Below are 18,125 nucleotides of genomic sequence, written 5' to 3' on the forward strand. Positions count from 1 at the left end.
TTTCCATAAGTAAATGATGTTGGGGAAAGCAGCCTCTTTTGCTGTTGTAGTTATCCTTCAGGCCAAAATATTTTGCATTTGAAATAGCCATTATTTTTCCCTTTTCCTACTTTTCCTACCTTTTTCTGCTTCAAAGCAAATGGAAACTTTTCTTTATTTCTCAGATCAAGTCTTTTGGAATTGTGTTTGCCTGAACCACAAGATAAGATTTCTTCCTCCACCTCCTCTGTGTTTGTGGCTCAGGAGCCTGTTCTACCCTGTTGTGGCTGTAAGAAGGCAAAACATTCTACTGACCACAGCATCTCCTCTGGATCATTAAGCAACAACTCCAGCCTGTCACACTTTCCTGTCTTTTCTGAAGAAACAACCTGGCAACTCCGGAGCCATAGTTTACCTATTTTACCCAAGAAACAGCCTTCTGTGTTCAGGAGCCAAGGCACATTGCTGCCTACTTTTAGGCTCTCAGAGTTTGGGAAATCAAAACTTTTTCAGAATTTGGCAGCACTTTCACCCTTAGGATCTCAAAGTTCTTTTATCAACTCTGTTCTTGAATCCCCAGCTCTCTGCCACCAAGAGAAAACAAAGAATGGAAGGAGGAGCAAGAGTCATTTGACATGGGATCATGGGCCAAATTCTGGCTCCAGGGAGAGACCACGATTCTCAGGGTGGGCTCCAATCCGTCTCTCTCCTTTGGCTAGGTGGGAGTTAGAGGGACATATGGCTTGGAAGGTTTGTACTTTGAGGGAACAAACAGTACCTCTGCCTGTGAGGGAATCATGGGCAATGCTGAATTATTTAATCGATACACAAGGAGGAGTCCCTGAACCAGAGAAACCTCAAATCCAGGTATCTATGCCCATTCATCAAAGCAGTAAACAAAGTATCAACAATAAATCCCCAAACTGTCCATCATTTCAGCTCCATGTGAATATTGGAGTGGAATCTGGATTAAAGAGAACAGAAACAAAAATTTCACAGTCACTTATCCCAGGTAAGCAGTCACAACCAGGGGATGGCCCCCAAATTCTTGAATCCAGGCCCTTAGTTACATCACTGGGCACTCCACCTCCCAAAAGTTTAGGAGTTGACATAAATCAAGAGGAAACCACTTTACTGCAGAAGGAGCCAAAACATGTCCTAGAGCTTAGTATAGAGCATAGAGTCATAGGCCTTCCAGAAAAAAGGATACAGCAGCATAAGACCCAAGTGACTAATGTGGAATTGACCCCAAGGCTACCATACCAAGTTACAGATAACATAAAGGTAACTCCATTGGCATTACTTCAAGTCATGGATTCGATGGGGATGATCCCAGAATCACATTCAGAAGTGATAGAATCTGTGGGTTTGTTCCCACAGCCACCAGATGAAGTTGGGAAACCAATGGAAACCATGAAAAAAGTGAGAGTAAGCCCCAAGCCATCATATCAAGTCACTAAATCAGTGGAGGTAATACCAAGTCCTCAGCATCAAGCTATGGAATCAAAGATGACCTCAAGACCACAGAATCAAGTCACAGACAATGTGAAGGTAACTCCTATAGTATTGCTTCAAGTCACGGATTCTATGGGGATGATTAAAAAATCACATCCACATATCACAGAATCAGTGGGAATAACCCCAAGAACACAATATCAAGCCATGAAGTCAGCAGAAATAAACACATCACTAGACCATCAAGTCATACCACCAGGAAAGATGAGTCCAAAGGCAAAACATGCAGTTGTAGAAACTGTGGAAGTGACTGAAGGGCCACAGCATGAAGTTACTGAATCAGTGGACATAACCTCAAAGCCACAAAGTCAAGTCATAGAACCGTTGAAGTTTCTTCCAGAGCCCATATGTCAAAAAACAAGATCATTGGAAATGATCTCCAGTCCATCTCATCAAGTTATGGATTACATGAAAGTAACTCCAGTGGCACTATTACAAGCTATGGATTTCATGGGGATAATTCCACCAGCACAGCCACGTGTTGTAGAATCTGGAGATTCGCAGTCTCAAATCGCAAATTTGACCCCAGGAGCAACTCAGCCAAATGGTTTGACTTCTAGCTCTCCTACTACTATTGGTCCACCTGAGGTTGTAGAATATGTGGGTTTACCCTCAGAGCCATCACCTAAAGTCAGAGAATCAGTAGGGATAGTTCCAATGTCATCACATCAATCCATACATTCTCTAAAGGTAACTCCAATAACACCGGGGTCACCAATTGGAATGATCATAGCACCACAGTCACAAGCTGTAGAAACTCAGGATTTGACCTCAAGGCCAATATCTCAAGTCAAGGAACCTCTTGAGTTGACTCCTGGTTCATGGATTCAAGTGCTAGACCCTGTGGGGATGACTCCACAACCATATCATGAAGGCACAGAAACTATGGCATTAATCCCAGGGCCACCTCATCAAGTCATGGAATCTTCAAGGTTGACTCCACGGCTTCAAACCCTAGAATCTTCAGAGGTGAGCCCAAGGCAAAGCCATCAAATTACAGAAAATATGGGGTTGGCCTCTGACACATGGCTACAAATGAAGAAATCTGTAGAGTTAACACCATCACATCATCAAATAATGGAATCTTTAGGGACAGTCCCAAGGTCGCCGGGTCAAAGTACAGCATCTAAGGGAGTGAGCCAAAAGCCACTGCATCAAGTCACAGAATCTACAGCAAAGACTACTGCATCACTACTTCCAAGTGTAGAGTATTTGGGGGTGCAGCCAATGCCACAACTTAAGGTTGTGGATTCTGTGAAGTTATCCTCAGGATTGCAAAATGCAAAATCTGAGAAACTGACCTTGGGACCAAGAATGCAAAATATAAAATCTATAGATATAACCACAGGTTTAGTCCCACAAGTGGTAAACTATGGAGAGCTGATCCCAACTGTGAATTCTATAGAATTGGTCCCAGAACTTCAACAGCAGACTGTAAAATCTGATGAGTTGGCCCCCATTCCACAGACGAAAAGTAGGAATTCTGTGCAGGTAGCCCCAGGGTCTCAGCTTCAAGGTGTGCAATCTATTCATTTAACCCTAGGAACACAACAACAAAGTGGAAAATCCACTGAGTTAGCCCCAGCACCACAGTTGCAAAATGGGAAATTGAAAGATTTGACCTCCAGTTCACAGTTGCAAGGTCTGGAATATGTTCATTTGGCCCTACCACCAGAGTTTCCAGATATAAAAGGTGTGGAGTTGACCCTAAGACAATTACAGAAAGATAGGAAATCTGTGGATTTGGCCCCCAAACCATGGTTACAAGATAAAAGATCTGAGGAGATAGTCCCGGTACTATTGCTTAAAGATGTGAAAATTCCTCAAATGGTAGAATGTAGAAGGTTGATTCCTGAAACACAGGTAGAAGATATGAAATATGAGGAACCAATCTCAGGGGCACACATTCAAGCAGTAAAATCTGTAGAGTTGAGCCTCAAGCCAAATCATCAAGCCACAGAACCTGAAGGATCTACCCCATGGCATCAACCTTTAGAATCTTTAGGAATGATTGTACAGCCAAGATATCCAGGAACAGAAGCAGAGTTGACTTCTGACAATTGTCACTACAGGAAAGAATCTGTGGAGTTGAAACAGTCATCTTTAGGAAATACTCCAGGACCATTGAGTCAAACTTCAGGATCTATTCAGATGAACTCAGTGCCATTACAAGGTACCCGTGAGACAATGCTCCAGGGTGTAAAAGCCTTGGAGACTCCAGTGTCTCAACACTTAATACAAGAATCTCCAGAGTTGGTATCAGGATCAGAGATGCAAGGTATGAACCCACAAATATTGAACCCAGAGTCCCAAGGTATGAAGTTTGTTCATTTGAATCTAGGACCATATTCAGAATTTACGAACTATAAGGAGTTGATCTCAGAACCACAATTTCAAAGTATGAAATATGTCCCATTGACCCCAGAACCACAGCCCAACAGTACAAAACCTGAGGAGTTGACTCTAGGTCCATTAATGCATGGTAATAAATTTGTGGATATAACTGCACCACTGGAAGAATCTAGGAGGTTAATTCCTGACACACACTTACATGAAGAATCAAGGAAACTGACCATGGAACCACATTTACAAGCAATTAAATCTGTGGGTCCAACTTCCAGACCATGGCATCAAGACACAGTATCTACAGAGTTAGCTTCTGAGATCTGGCCACAAGAGGAGGAATCAGTGAAGTTAATCCCACAGCAAGTCATGGAAACTGCTGAGATGATGGCCAGGCCACATTTTAAAAAAATTTCAGAGATGACTCCAGGGCCAGGCTATCAAGACACAGAAGCCATGAGGCTGACTTCTGAGGCATTAACACAAAAACCAACAGGTCAAGTTATAGAATCTGCAGGAATGACTCTAAAACCACATCTTCAAGTTACTGAGTCTTCAGAGATACCTCTAAGGTCAGAAAAGACAGAAACTATGGGGTTGGCATCGTTTCAAGTTGAAAACACCCAAGAGACAATGCCATATTTTAAAAAAGGATCTCTGGAATTTACTTTAGGACCAGGGATGCAATATGAGAAATCAGAGCCACCACTACAAAATTTGAAATCTGTGAAGTTAACCCCTGAGTCATCCCCATTAGTGGTAGGATCTAAACAATTTACCACAGGACCAAAACCACATGTTATGGAGTTGACCCCAGGGCCACAGCTCCAGGGAGTAAAGTCTATGCAGTTGGATCCAGAGCCACAATTACAAGACATGAAATATGTTAATTTAATCCAACAGCCAGCTACTACTGGAGTGGTAGAATTTGAGGAGCTGGTACAAGAACCAGTACTACAAAGTGTAGTATCAGAGGAATTGACTAAGGGGGCCCAGCCTCAAGGTGTGAAATTGACCCTAGGGCCACATTTGCAAAGTGTCAGATTTTCAGAGTTATCCCAAGGGCCACTTCTTCAAGGAGAAAAACCTATAGATTTAATTTCAGGGTCTCCACATCATGGTATGAAATGTGATGAACTGACCCCTGGTTCCCCAGTGCAAGAAATCAAATTATCTATCCCAGGACCAAAGCATCAAAATGTTATACCCATAAAATTGACTTCAAAACCACAAACTCCAGGTGTGAAATTTGTGGAACAAAACTCAGGACCATGCTTGCAAGATGTCAAGTTTTCTGATTTGACCTCAGAACCAAAGCGTCAAGGTTTCAAACATTTGCAGTGTATACCAGGAACACAGCTTCAAGATATGAAGTCTACAGGATTTGTAACAGAATCATCTTTGCAGTCAAGCCAAAGACCCTTGGGTGAAAATACAGAATCTCTTCTGTCTACTGAAGGACTACAGTTTCCTAGCATGAAATCCAATGAATTAACCTCAGAACTACAGTTGCAAGGTGTGAAATCTCAGGAACTAAACCTAGGGCCAAGGCAGCAAGAGGTCAAATTTTCTGAATTGACTTCAGGGCCAAAGCTTCAAGGTGTCAAATTTGGGAAGCAAACCCCAGGATCTAAGTTTCATGGTGTGAATTCTGTGGAGAAGACTCCAGAGTTAGGGTTTCAAGATTCTAAATTAGCAAAGATGTCACCAGGGCTGCAGGGTATAAAACAAGTGGGGCTTAACCCAGGGCCATGGCTACAAGATGTCAAATTTTGTGATCTGATATCAGGAACTCAACCTCACGGAGTGAAATCTTCAGAGTTAAACTTGGGACCACAACTACAATGTGTGAATTTTTTTGAGTTGACCCCAAAGCCAAAGATACAAGGAGTAAGATCTATGAGGTTCACCCCACAACCTGGAAAGCAAGTGGTCACGCCTGAGATGTTAGTACCAGAGACACTATTTCAAGGTGTAAAACATTTAGTGATAGACCAAATGTCAAGCTTTGAAGGTAACATTTCTTATAAATTTGTCTCAGAGCCACAGAAACCATATGCAAAACCTATGGAGTTGACTCCCGGGTCACAGTTGCCAAGTGTGAAATATTCTGAGTTGACTAGAAGACCAGAGTTACAAGGTATAAAATCTCCTAAATTGATCCAAGGACCACAGTTGCAAGATATAAAACCTGTGGAGTGGACCCCAATCTCAAAGCTTCGAGGTTTAAAATCTAAGGCACTAATCCCAGAACCACAGCTGGAAGATAGGAAATCTGAGGAGTTAACCCCAGGGCTGCATTTGGGAGGTATGAAATCTGTGCAAACACCAAAGCCACAAATGGGAGATGTCAAGTCTATGGTGTTAACCCCCGGGCCACAGGTGGAAGGTGTGAAACCAATGGAGCTGATCCCAGGCTCAAAACTTCAAGGTTTAAAATCTGAGTTGTTAATCTCAGAGTCAGAGCTGAAAGATATGAAGTCTGTGGCCTTAAAAGGTATGGAATCCATGTTGCTAACCTCCAGTCCACAGCTGGAAGGTGAGAAATCTGTGGAGATAACCTCAGGGGCTGAAATAGAAGATGTCAAATCTGTGAAAGATACCGCAAATAACAAGCTTCAAGGTGAGAAATCTGAGTTGACTATGCATGCAAGAACTCAAGAATTCAAAACTGTGGAGTTGGTCCCAAGAACACAGCTGCAAGATGTGAAAACTGTGGAATTGAAATTTGGGCCAAAGATGCAAGGTGAGAAATCTGTGTCTTTTGCACAAGGGCCATTGCTCCAAGGATCTGAACTGCAAGTTGTGAAACCTGAGGAATTGACTTTAGAGCCACAAACGCAAGATAAGGAACTTGTCGAGAGTACCCCATGTTTAAAGTATCAAAGTTTAAAATCTGTAGAGGAAACTCCAGATTCAGTGCTGCAATGTATAAAATCTGGGAAGTCGATCCCAAGGCCAAAGAAGCAGGAAGTAAAATCTGTGAATGTGACCAGAAGACCAAAGTTTCAAGGAGTAAAATCTGTGGATTTAGCCCCAAGGCAACAATTTCAAGGGATGGCACTTATGAATTTAACTTCCGGGCCAGAACGGCGTGGCGAGATATCTGTACTCTCACCAGAGCAGCAATGTATGAATTCAGAGCAATTGAAGAGAGGGTCTAAGTCAGAAGGTGAGATGTCTTTGGAATTAATTCCAGGGCTAAAATTTAAAGATGGAAAATTAGTAGACTTCAATTTTGAGTTACAGTTTGAAGGTATGAAACCATGTGAACTGACTCCAGAATCAAATATCCAAGGTTTAAAACCTAAAGAGTTTAAACCTGAACCACAGTTGCAAAGCATAGTATCTCCTGAGTTGATCCCAGGACCTCAGCTGCACCAAGTGAAACCCTCAGCATCAGCTTCAGAGCCACAACTCTGTGTAAAAACTGTTGAGTTAAAGCAAGAGCAACTGCTTGAAAGTATGAGATGTATTCAGTGGATACCAGGACCTAAGTTCCAAGCTGTGAAATCTGTAGATTTAAATCTTGGGTCACGATCTCAAGGTGCTAAATCCGGAGGGTTGAAATCTTCAGTACAGTTAAGAGATGTGAAGTCATCTGAATTGACTTTCGGGACAAAAACTCAAGGTGCAACATATGCAGATTTCAACCTTGGGCCACAGGTGCAGAATGTGAAAACTCCTGAGTTGTTCCCAGGACCACAGCTGCAAAAAGGGAAGACTTTGGCATCAACCTCAGAGCCACAGCTTCAAGATATAAAAACTATTGAGTTTAAACAAGAGCCACAGCTAGAAAGTATGAGATGTGTTCAGTGGATACCAGGACCTGAATTCCAAGCTGTGAAGTCTGTAGAGTTAAATCTTGGATTACAGTCTCAAGGTGTCAAGTCTGTAGAGTTGAAACCTTTAATACAGTTAAGAGATACAAAGTCATCTGCATTGACTCCAAGGCCAAAGCTCCAAGATACACCATCTTTAGCATCACTCCAGGAACATCAGCCTCAAGGTTTCGATTTGAAACCTTTTCTACAGGTTAGAAGTATGAAATCATGTGACCTGACATCAAGATCAAAGCTCTGTGGTATAAAATCTATGACACTGAAATCTAGGCTTTCCTTGCATGATAGGAAATCTACTAAATTGACTGCAGGACCAAAGCTTCAAGAAGTGAAACCCTTACAGTCATCCCCAGGAGCACAACCTCAAGGTGTCAAGTCTCTAGTGCTTACACAAGAGCCACAGCTTCCCGAGGTGAAATCTGGGGTATTAAGCCAAGGGTCACAATTACAAAGTGATAAAACTATAGAGTTGAACTCTCCACTACACTTGAAAAGTAGGAAGTCATCTGAATTGACTCTTCAGACAAAACTTCAAGGTGTGAAATCTGAGAATTTCAACTCTGGGTTACAGTGGCAAGGTCTAAAATCTTCTAAGTTGTCACCTGGGATAAAGTCCCACGATATGACATTTACTGAATTAAATCCAAGTTCACAATTGGAAGGTACAACATTTTCTAAACTGACTGTAGGGACAGAAATTCAAGGTACCAAATCTACAGATTTCAACCATGGACCATTGTTACAAGGTGTGAATTCTTCTGAAGGGACCTCAAAGACAAAACTTCAAAATGTAAAACATAAAGAAAGCAGCCCCAGTCCCCAGGTGCAAGTTGTGAAATCTTCTGACCTGATCCTGGGATCAAAGCTTCAAAATGTGAAATTGGTGTTCAACCCTGAGCCACAATTTCAAGGAGTGAATTGTTCTAAGTTACTCTCAGAAACAAAGTTTCAAGATGTGGAATCTGCAAAGTTCAAACCTGGGTCACAGTTGAGTGGTGTGAAATCTTCTGAACTGATACTAGGGACAAAGCTTCAAAAAGTGGAATCAGTGGATTTCAAGTCAGGCCCACAGTTTCAAGATACGAAATCTTCTAGGTTGATCATGGGTGTAAAGCTTCCAGATGTAAAATCTACGAATTCCAGGTCTGGGCCACAGTTGCAGGATGTGAAATCTCGGGTGATCACAAGGGAAAATCTTCAAGGAGTGAAATCTGTAGAATTGAAACCTAGTTCAAAGTTACAAGGTGAGAACTCTTCTGATATGACCCTGGGGAGGAAGTTTTCAGGTGTGAAATCCAGCCCAAAGTTACAAGATATAAAATGTTCAGAGCTGATTATGGGTATAAAGCTTCGAGATATAAAATCTACAGGGTCCAATTCTAGATCACACTTTCAAGGTATGAAATCTTCTGAAATGATCCCAGAGTCAAAGCTTCAAGAAGTGAAATCCTTTGGGTTCAACCATGGTCCAAAGCTACAAGGTGGGAAATCTGATTTAACCCAGAAGAGGAAGCTTCAAGGAGTGAAATCTGTGGAGTTCAACCCTAGACCACAGAGACGAGGTGAGAAATCTGATTTGACGCTAGAGTGGAGGCTTCAAGATTTGAAATCTGTTGAGTTAAAACCTGTTCCACAGTTACAAGGTGTGACATCTTCTGAGTTAACACCAGAAACAAAGCTTCAAAGTGGAGGATCTGTGGAATTCATCACCAGGCCCACGTGGCAAGATACGAAATCTCTTGAATTGAATCTAGGTACAAAGGTACAAGATGTGAAATCTTTGGGGTTCAAGTCAGCCCTACAGTTACAAAATAGGAAATTGTCTATGTTGACACCAGGGGCACACTTTCAAGGTATGAAATCTGTGGAATTCAACCCTGGGGCAAAGTTGCAAGGTGCAAAATCTCCTGAGTCCATAAAGCTTCAAATAGTGAAAACTACAGAAGTCAATCATGACCCAGAATTTCGGGTTGCAAACCCCTCTGAGTTAGCCTTGGAATCAAAGATTCACAGTGTGGTATCTTCTGAGTTCAGTGCTGGGAAGCAGTGGCAAGAAGAGAAATCATATAAGTTGAACCCACGGCCAGAGCTTCAAAGTGTAAAATTTATGGTATACAATCCTGGACCACATTTGCAACATAGAAAATCTTCAGAATTATGCAAAGGGACACAGATTCAAGATGTGAAATCTATGGAATTCAATCCTGAGCAACAGTTGCAAGATGTGAAATCTTCTGAGCTGTGCCAGGGAACAAGTGTTCAAGGTATGCAGTCTTTCCAGTTCAATCCTGGGCCACAGTTACAAGTGATAAAATCTGAGTTGTGCAAAGACATGAAGCTTCCATATGAGCAATTTCCGGAATTCAATCATGAGCCTAAATTACAAGGTGGGAAATGCTCTGAGTTGAATCCAGGGCCACAGCTTCAGTGTATAAATGTTATGGCATTCAACACGGGGCCTCAATTGAAAGGTGTAAAATCTTTTGAGTTGAATCCTGGGCCAGAGCTTCAAGGTATAAAATCTAAGTTGTTCTGCCTCGGGCCACATTTGCAAGGTATGAATTCGTCTGCATTTATTTCAAAACCAAACCTTCAGTGCGTAAATGCTGTTGGATGCAACCCTGAGTCACACTTGCAAGGTGTAAACTCTTCTGAATTAACTTCAGTTTCAAAACTTCAAAGTAGGAAGTCTTCTGAGTTGAATTCAGGGACAGAGTTTCCAAGGGAGACATCTGTAGTGGTCAACCCTGGAATACGTTTGCAAGATTTGAAATCTGAACTGATTCCAGGGCCAAAGTTTCTAGGTGTAGCACCTATGGGATGCAACCCTGGGCCACAGATGAACTGTATAAATCCTTCTGAGTTGAATCCAGAGCCAAAATTACAATGTGTAAATTCTATGGGGTGCAAACTGGGGCCACCTTTGCAAAGTGTACCATCTTTTGAGTTGACTTCAGGGACAAAATGTCAAGGTATGGGATCTGAGGTGAATCCAGGGACCAAGAGTCACAGTGAGACATCTGTGGTGGTCAACCCTGAACCACATTTGCAATGTTTGAAATCTGAATTGATTCCCGGGCCAAAGTTTCTAGGTGTAGCACCTATGGGATGCAAACCTGGGCCACAGACGAACTGTGTAAATTCTTCTGAGTTGAATCCAGAGGCAAAATTACAATGTGTAAACGCTGTGGAGTACAAATTTGAGCCACCTTTGCAAGGTATACAATCCTTTGGGTTGACTTCAGAGATAAAATGTCAAGGTATGGGATCTTTTGATTTGAATCTGGGGTCAGAATTTCAAGGTATAAAATCTGTTTTGTTCAACCCTGTGCAACATTTACAAAATATGAAATGTGAATTGACTCCAGGGACAAAGTTTCCAGGTGTAACATCACAGGAGTTCAACTGTGGCCCACAGCTGCAAGGTGTGAATTCTTCTGATTTGAATTCAGGGTCAGAATTTCAGTGCATGAATTCTGTAAAGTTTAATCCAGGGCCACAGATGCAAAGCACAAAACCCTCTGAATTGAATCCTGGGTTAGAATCTCAAGGTACAAAATCTATTCTGTTCAACCCTGGACAATATTTGCAAGGTATAAAATCTTCTGAGTTAATACCAGGGGCAAAGTTTCCAGAAATCCAGTTTTGGGAGAATCACTGTGGGTCACAGCAACAAGTTGTGCAGTCAGTGTTCACTGTAGGCTCTCCGTTAAATGGTATGAAATCTGTCTTATTTTTACCAGAGCCATTGCTTGAAGATGTAAAATCTATGAAGATGAGCAAGGAGCCATTGCTTTGTGGTGCAAATTCTGTGAAACGGATTTCAGGCTCTGAGCTGCAGGACTTGAAATGTGAGATGTTTGCACGAGAGCCATGTTTTAAAATAATGAAATCTGTGGATTTAAATTCAGGGCCACATCCTCAAGGTATGAATTCTGAGGAGTTGCCCTCACACCTCAGGCAGCATAATGTGAGATCCGTGGTGTTTTCACCGCATTTTCAAGATGTGAAATCTTTGAAGTCAAACCCATTGCCACAGCCTCAAAGTGCTAATTCTTTAGGGTTGTCATCATGCCTCAGGTCACCATGTGTTAATTCTGAGGTCTTTGCACCAGAGTCATGTTTTCAAGATGTCAAATCCGTAGAGTTGACACCAGGGTCCCAACAGCAAGGTATGAATTGCCAAGAGTTGACTTCAGGATGGCAAGGTATGAAATCAGTGGTGTTGGCACCAGAGCCAGTTAAGAAGTTCATACCAGGACCGATGTTGGCTAGTGTTAAATTTTCAAGTTTGTCTCCAGAATCACAGCAACAAGGTGAGAAATCTTTGGAGTTTACTCCAGAACCAAAGTTGCAAAGTATAAAACATGTGAAATTGTCTTCAGCATCTCTGCAACAAGATATAAAACATGTAGAGTTACCACCAGGGTCACTGCTTCAAAGAACAAAATCTGAGGAGCTAACTCCAAAAAGAAGGTATCCAATCACAAACTCCTCTGAGATAATCCCTAGGCCAGAGCATCAGTTTGTAGAACATGTGGAGATGATCCCAACGCCAATGCATCAGGTCCCTAAATCTGTGAGTTTGATTTCAATACCAATTTATCACATCACAGAATCTTCAGCAATGGCACAAAGGTTGGCACACCAAGGCAAAGAAACCATAGAAAAATCTGTAGGGTTGACCCCAAAGCCAACAAGTAAAGCCATGGAATCTTCAGGAATGCCTCTAGGGCTAGATCTCCAAGTACCAGAATCTGTTGATGTGACTCCAGTGCTAAGAAATCGAGGCTCTAAATCCTTAGAATTAACCCTAAAGGAAAGCTACCAAATCCCAAAAACTCTGGAGTTGCTCTCTCAGTCACAGACTCAAGTTAAGGATTTGGAGGAATTACATACAAGGCTACTGCAGCAAGCTGTAGGATCTGAAGAGGTGACCCCAGAGCCCAAGCATCACACTACAGAAACTATGGGATTGACCTCCAAGGCAAGGCCAAAAAGGAAGGAATTCCTTGGAATGACCCCAAAGCCAATACGTAAAACCACTGGATATGCAGAGAGATTTCCAAGGCCCTATCCTCAAGCACTAGAACTTGTGGAGGTGATCTCTGAGAAAAGGCTGCAAAGGGAAGACTCTGAAGCATTGATTACACAGTCATTACATCATGTCCCAGGGTCTTCAGAGATGACACCAGGACTAGGATATCAAGTTCCTGAATCTATGGGTTTAACTTCTAAGCAACGGCTTCAAAGGGAGGAATCTTTAGAGTTGCCCCCAAAGCCGACAGATCAAGTTGCAGGATGTGCAGAATCTGTAAAGCTCATACCTGAGACATGGCAGCAAGGGGATGGATCAGTGGGATTATCCTTGTCACAGAATCAAAGGATGAAATATTCAGAGATAGGTCCAGGACTACAAGGTCGAATTTCAGAATATATGAGGATTAGTCCAAAGCCGCCAGATCAGGTCACAGAATCTACAAAGACACAGCTTCACGTTGCTCAAGGGGTAACCCCGGTAGTTCCCCAAAAAGTTATTGACTATGTGAAAGTGACTTCTGGGCCACCACCTCAAGTTGTGAAATCTGTAGCATTAACACCAGGGCCAATCTCTCAAATGGTAGACTGTCTTGAGTTGACTCCAAAACTGCAAGATGTGAGATCTTCTGAGTTTACCTCAGGGCTATGGTTGCAGAATGTGAAATCTAAGAAATTAGCCACAGAGCCAACACACCAAATTTTGGAAACAATGAAGTTGACAGGGTTTCAAATCGTAAAGACTGTGTTAATCCCAGGGCCACCACTTCAAATTGTAAAATCTGAGGAATTAGCACCAGGACCAATTCCTCAGGTTGTAGAACCAATAGGAGTAGCCTTAGGGTCAGCGATTGAAGCACTGGATTGTTTGGATTTATTCCCAAGGCCACAGCTTCAAGAAATGGTAGAACCTGTAGAATTAACTCCAAGGCCAAATACTAAAGTGAAATCTGCAGAATTACTCTCACAGCCAACATCTCCATTTGAGAAACCTACAATGTTCACTCGTGAACAAGGGCTTCAGGCCATGAAATCAGTAGGGACAAAAATAGGGTCTTCTCAAATCAGGGAATCTGAGGATTTGAATCTAGGACAGGTATATCAGATTAGGGAATCTGAGGATTTTACATCAAGAGAGGGGTTACAAATAGATAATTATATCTCTAGATTTCTGTACAACTCTTCAAACTCGCTTATCTCAAGCTCTGCCGAAACATCTGAATTAGGAAGCCTTTGGGATTTTGAGCTGCCGGAAGTATCAAGGACTTTGGATGTAAAAAACCTTGGGACAGATATTTTGGAGGCTGAAGAGTCCTTTATAGACTCTACTATGATACGGTCTTCAACCCTTACCTCGTCCCTTCATAATCAACCGTCTGATAAAATAACTAACATTGTAGAAACCCCACATTTTGAGATCCCAGGAGTGGGTGTCATATCTAAGGAGAGGACTAATAAGAAGCAGGTGGAAGAGCTAGAGAACTTACTCCACGACCTATCCCAACATCCACCACAAAGCTGGAGATCACCATCTAGGACGTTTCAGTCAGGATCGGGAACTCAAAGAGGCCTTACCTGGTCTGTCCTGGGGAGACAACAGAATGTCTGGGAGAATCACTCCTGGAGACAGCGACTACCTAGAAAATATCTTTCCAATATGCTAACGCTGGGGAATGTCTTGGGAGCCACTATGAAAAGGAAGCTCTATTCTCGAACATCTTTAACAGAGAGAGCCACTGCAGATGTCTGTCAGTCTATTCAGAATTTATTTGGGGTTCCAGCTGAACTGATGAAATTTTCCCAGAGTTTGCTAGAGAAGGGTCGAGGTACTATCTCTCAGCCTTCAGTGGTCAAAAACTACATTCAAAGACATACTTCATGTCATGATCATGAGCAAAGAATGGCCTTAAAGATGTGGACACGTGGTTCCATGTCCTCTATAATACAGCAATACTCTGGGACTAGAATGAGAATAAAGAAAGTAAATTCACAGCTCAATGATACATCCAAGGAAGTCATTCAGCCCATTCCTGCTTCATGTACAGGGGGCCAGCCTCCTGCCCCAGTAAAGTTAGAGTCCTCCTTCGATATAGTTTTCACTAGGAAAGATTCTGTTCCAGTGGGAGAGAGTGAGAACTCACAGAGTCATTCACAGACAAGGATTTTTGAATCCCAACACTCTCTCAAGCCAAGTTTTCTTCCCCAGGCCAAAACTGACTTCTCAGAACAGTTCCAGCTGTTACAAGATCTGCAGCTAAAAATAGCAGCAAAACTGTTAAGGAGTCAAATACCCCCAAATGTTCCTCCACCTCTAACTTCAGGTCTGGTTTTAAAATACCCTATCTGCCTACAATGTGGCCGATGTGCAGGATTTAGTTGCTGTCATAAATTACAGGGTACTCTTGGGCCTTACCTTCTTATTTATCCACAGCTCCACCTTGTAAGCACTCCTAAAGGCCATGGAGAGATTAGGTTGCATCTTGGCTTTAGGCTGCAAACTGGGAAAAGACCCCAAGTTTCAAAGTATCACAGAAGAGACAGACCCATCACACCAAGGAGTCCTATGTCACCATCACTAAGGAAAGCTAATGTCTACACTCGAGCTTCCAAGAGTCCTACTTCTACGATAGATTTCCAGTCTGGATCTTCCCAAGCTCCTGCTTCTCCTGTACAAGTGCACATCAGGCGAAGGCAGTATAGGAGCCCTGACCTAGTAGGAAAGACAGAAATTAGAGACTCTGGGCAATATGAATTTACTCAAGTTCACTCTTTACCAGATAGTGACTCTGAAGATGTTCAGGATGAAAAATGGGCTAAAAGGAGAACCCAAAAGACCCATGATTCAAAATATCCAATGAAAGGAACCAGAGGAGGCAGAACACAAAATGCAGAGTTCTACACAAATGGTAGAGCCATGACACAGAGTCCTTCTAGGGAATTACCAGCCCAGTTTACAAGGAAGAGGAATGGAGCATCTCAGACAATGACTGCCTCGTTGAAAAGACAACCTAAGAAATCCTCCCAACCCAAATTCATTCAACTGCTTTTTCAAGGCCTAAAGCAAGCATTCCAGATGGCACACAGAATTATGGCTTTTGTTGGGCAGAAGCCTGAGGACAGATCAAGGCCAGACCATTTGTGGTCAAGCAAAAACCAGCATCCAAAACGAAAAGCCAGAGACTATTACTTATCAAGAGATATCAAAAGTGACGGGATGCCAGTTGTCAAGCTAAAGCCAACAGACCTAACCACTAAGCAGGAGAGCACATTAAGGGAAGAAACAGAGCAACTCAGATCAGTTCAACAACCAAAATGGGATAGCTCTTTCAAACCTAGACATACCCAACTGCCCAAGCGCATAGTTTCCCAAAGAAGTACCACTTTCAAAACCACTTCAAGCAGACAGTCTATGGGTGTTGTTCAAAATGACAGTAGCAGCAGAGCTAAGAAAAACTTTGGCAGAAGTGAAATCTCCATCCAGGAGTCCAAGAACTCCAAATCGGGAACCAGAGTTCAGGACCGAGGGAGAATTCTACAAGATTCACTTAAGAGAAACTCACACAGTCACCTTAAAGAGAAACTGACACCCAAGAAACGAAACCACAAAAGCTTCTTAAGGCAGAGAACCCCATGTAATTCCTCTGAAAGGAGCCATGGTAGTTTCTCTCAGAGGAGCCATCACAGTCTCTCTCAAAGGGGCCACCAAAGTCCCTCTGAAAGGAGATGTCGTAGCCCTTCTGAGAGGAGCCATCGAAGTCCTTCTCAGAGAAGTCATCACAGTCTCTCCGGAAGGAGCCGTCAAAGTCCCTCTGAGAGGAGCCACCGAAGTCCTTCTCAGAGGAGCCATCGCAGTCTCTCCGGAAGGAACCGTCAAAGTCCCTCTGAGAGGAGCAACCGAAGTCCTTCTCAGAGGAGCCATCGCAGTATTTCCAGAAGGAGCCATCAAAGTCCCTCTGAGAGGAGCCACCGAAGTCCTTCTCAGAGGAGCCATCACAGTATTTCCAGAAGGAGCCATCAAAGTCCCTCTGAGAGGAACCGCCGAAGTCCTTCTCAGAGGAGCCATCACAGTATTTCCAGAAGGAGCCGTCAAAGTCCCTCTGAGAGGATCCACCGAAGTCCTTCTCAGAGGAGCCATCGCAGTCTCTCCAGAAGGAGCCGTCAAAGTCCCTCTGAGAGGAGCCGCCGAAGTCCTTCTCAGAGGAGCCATCGCAGTATCTCCAGAAGGAGCCGTCAAAGTCCCTCTGAGAGGAACCGCCGAAGTCCTTCTCAGAGGAGCCATCACAGTATTTCCAGAAGGAGCCATCAAAGTCCCTCTGAGAGGATCCACCGAAGTCCTTCTCAGAGGAGCCATCGCAGTCTCTCTGGAAGGAGCCGTCAAAGTCCCTCTGAGAGGAGCCACCGAAGTCCTTCTCAGAGGAGCCATCACGGTCTCTCCGGAAGGAGCCGTCAAAGTCCCTCTGAGAGGAGCCACCGAAGTCCTTCTCCGAGGAGCCATCACAGTCTCTCTGGAAGGAGCCACCGAAGTCCTTCTCAGAGGAGCCATCACAGTATCTCCAGAAGGAGCCATCAGAGTCCCTCTGAGAGGATCCATCGAAGTCCTTCTCAGAGGAGCCATCTCGGTCTCTCTGGAAGGAGACATCAGAGTCCCTCTGAGAGGAGATGTCGCAGTCCTTCTGAGAGGAGATGTCGCAGTCCCTTTCAGAAAATTCATCGCAGTCCCTTAGGGAGGAGAGGACACAGCCCTTTTGGGAGAAGACAGCACAGACCCCCTGTGAGGGGTGGTCGCGGTTCCTCAGAGAGAACTCACTGCAGTTCCTCTGAGAGGAGCAGACACAGTCACTCTGGACAGAGCAAACACAGTCATTTTAAGAGGGGTCAACACAGTTGGTCTGAGAAAACCCATCACGGTCCCCCTAAGGAGAGACTCAAGCGCAGCTACCCTAGGGAGAGGCTCAGACATAGTGTGTCTAAAGATTTCAAGGGCTACTCAAACACACAAAATACCCCAAAGCTGGGCAAGTTTAGAGTCCTGAAGCTAACAGATGAGAAGAGATCTGCCCCCCTTATTCACTGACTGGCTCAAGTCTTCACCAAGCTGCCCTTTCCTGGCTTCTTTCCTGCTAAGCCACTGCCTCCAATACCTGCGCCCTCAGCAAAGAGCGTCTATGCCACTCTTCCTGGGGGAGGGAGGGCGGGAATGGGTCTGTAATTTCTCTAAGATAAATAAAGGGGCAATAATTGATCTCCATCCAGAAACACCACTCGTCGTGCTGGGTGGGGAATGGAGGGTGGAGGGATATTTGGTGTCGCGCAAAAGGATGGAACGACAGGAAGGGGTTCTGAGGCCGTGTTGAGGTCCAAACCCCACCTACAGCCTCCTGGGGCGGGGTCCCAGAGGAGGGAGGCACG

General features: G+C 43.6%; 1 protein-coding gene across 2 annotated transcripts in view; it reads left to right on the plus strand.

Moving 5' to 3' along the window:
* The window catches only part of SPATA31H1 (SPATA31 subfamily H member 1), a 32,033-nt gene extending 13,993 nt beyond the window's left edge, over positions 1–18,040 (plus strand). For both annotated transcript variants that reach the window (XM_078444846.2, XM_078444847.2), the window contains one exon: positions 165–18,040. In XM_078444846.2, coding sequence (XP_078300972.2) covers positions 165–17,790 — 17,626 coding nt within the window. In that variant the 3' untranslated portion in view covers positions 17,791–18,040. The remainder of the gene's footprint in view (positions 1–164) is intronic.
* Positions 18,041–18,125: the final 85 nt, after the last annotated feature.

Source organism: Panthera onca, chromosome A3 (genome assembly GCF_046562875.1).
Source record: "Panthera onca isolate mPanOnc1 chromosome A3, mPanOnc1 haplotype 2, whole genome shotgun sequence".
NCBI lineage: Eukaryota > Metazoa > Chordata > Mammalia > Carnivora > Felidae > Panthera > Panthera onca.